Source organism: Halyomorpha halys, unplaced genomic scaffold (genome assembly GCF_000696795.3).
Source record: "Halyomorpha halys isolate HHAL.00 unplaced genomic scaffold, Hhal_1.1 Scaffold1198.1, whole genome shotgun sequence".
Lineage (NCBI taxonomy): Eukaryota > Metazoa > Arthropoda > Insecta > Hemiptera > Pentatomidae > Halyomorpha > Halyomorpha halys.
In genome coordinates this window covers 55085-57250 of record NW_027116338.1, presented here as the reverse complement: position 1 = coordinate 57250, position 2166 = coordinate 55085, and the positions used below count along the sequence as shown (strand labels likewise).

Here is a 2166-nt window from a genome sequence, read left to right as displayed (position 1 = left end):
TATATATATATATATGCTTGGCTGGTATGTTAGGTACTGATTAACTATGAATGAGAGATTTGATGCATTGGTTTAGAATATTTTAAAAATCGTCCAATCATAATATTTTTCAATAATTTAGGTTTTATTCTAATTTTATATTTCTGCCTAATTGAATTCAACTTATTTTTTTAAAACAAAAATTATTTCTGATTAGCTGAACTAAATAGTTAATTAATTTATGTGCAGTTTATACTTACGTCATTCTGTGTTCCGAGATACCCACATAATGAGCCCCATATACCACCACCGACCAAACCTCCCAGTAATTCTAATGGACCTTGTAATATTGCCATTGTCATGTCACCTATCCAAATAAAAAATATATATGTTATATATATGCTTATATTTTAATGGGGATAGAAACATATATAATTTATATCTACATCTGTACATATTTTTTTATTTTCTTAACAAGTTTTGTTCCTTATGACCTTCCATAAGGTAATTCTTACATAATACTTTAGATGTTTCTCCCTACTCTCTGGCTTGTCAGTTGAGGAAAGCCAAAAAAATTAAAATATACTTTGTGGAATTATTTTTTTAATATAAAATACTAAGATTTATAATCGTACTAAGATTTATAATCGATGTTGAAAAAATATTAACTATGAGGTACTTCTGCTTTCTTATTCGGGTGTCTGTTATTGAACTTTTAATATTGGTAGTTATATTTAATTTTTAAAAAAGTCAATAATTTCGATTATTTTTATAGTTGTTGTATATTCATATAGAATTTAATATTCTTGTAACCTGAATCCTTTTACCCAAAAACCAAAACATAAACTATAAAGAAAAATGAAACATATCTTGACTTCAATACAAAACCTCTTAAACGCAATTTTCTCAGTTGTAAAAAGTCTCTCAAGTTGGATTTGATGTAAAACCGCTCCATAAAGTACATACATTTTCTGCACATCTAAAGAGATACCTTCCACTTTCTCTAATATAAAATCATTCTTACTTTCTATTTCAGATTCCAATACTGAGTTAAGAGACTTTCAATGCCGAAAAACGTAGTCAAATATCAATTCTGAAATTTCCAGCAATTCATAAGATGCCAACCGTTTCCGATCAAATTCACTAAATAAGCAATTGTCTATTTGAAATTTAAAAAGCTTAATTATAGTTCGAAATACATTTTGAAAGTCGAAGTTTTTAAATGGGACTCAAGGTACATTGTCGAATATATTTTTCGCTTTAAAATTTAAAATTTATTTTTCGTTTTATTGTCGTCTACCAATTGCTCAGAGATTGGGCTTGCACTTAGCTGCAACATGCTCAGAAACTACCGACGGATATGTTTCGAAAGCTTCCATTATCATCTTAAGGCTAGTATAAGTTCCTCGTTTCTCGGACGTCCTTCTCATTTCTTTTTATTGTAGAAACATTTAATGCTTCGCCGGTAACGTCCTATTCAGCTTCAATGTGTATTCTTTGTTAAGGAAGTATTGGTACAACGAATAGCATTTTTGATGTAGTGAAGAGCCTTCATCGTTTCGAGAAATCCCACTTAGACTTTCTGAAATAGTGGAATGACAATTTTGTTTTCTGCTCTAATGGCAAATATGATACTTTGTTGTAACTGATTATAAATGGGAAGTATAGGCTCAACCCACGAATGGTTAGCTCACCTTATTATGATTAACAATTCATTGATTTATTTACTTATCCAGTTTATTACGCCTCGGTCTTTTATTATTTTTGGTAACTCTGTATTAACCAATGGTGTGTTGAATTACGTATTTTTATTAAATAAGAATGCGCCATCTTACAGCTTAAATTTACAAATTTGTCAATTTAAGACGGGTTTTCTAAAGAAATGAGTGGTACTATGACAATTTAGCAGAAAACCAAAGTTGTAGATACTTAAAAATGATTAAATCTGCAAATGCAGGGTTCTTAGCTCATGTTGCCCTTTACCCTTCTTCCTTTAACCTGTCTTTGGGAACTCTGGGAAACATGCAGTTTTCTACCTTCTAGGAACCCAATTAGAAAAAAAAAACCCAAATAAGTGTACTCCGCTAAGTCCTCTCAGCTGAAAAAATAAACAGTAATAAAGCATTGAATAGTTGGACAAAAAAAATGAACTCTCTCTCTCTCTCTCTCTCTATATATATATATATA

At 30.1% G+C, this 2166-nt stretch overlaps 1 protein-coding gene across 1 annotated transcript in view; it reads right to left on the bottom strand.

The window, feature by feature from the left end:
• Positions 1–2166, bottom strand: part of LOC106688771 (sodium/hydrogen exchanger 9B2) — a 46003-nt gene that overhangs the window by 3882 nt on the left and 39955 nt on the right. The window contains exon 6 of the mRNA XM_014433397.3: positions 240–346. Within this exon, the coding sequence (XP_014288883.1) occupies positions 240–346 (107 nt within the window). The remainder of the gene's footprint in view (positions 1–239; positions 347–2166) is intronic.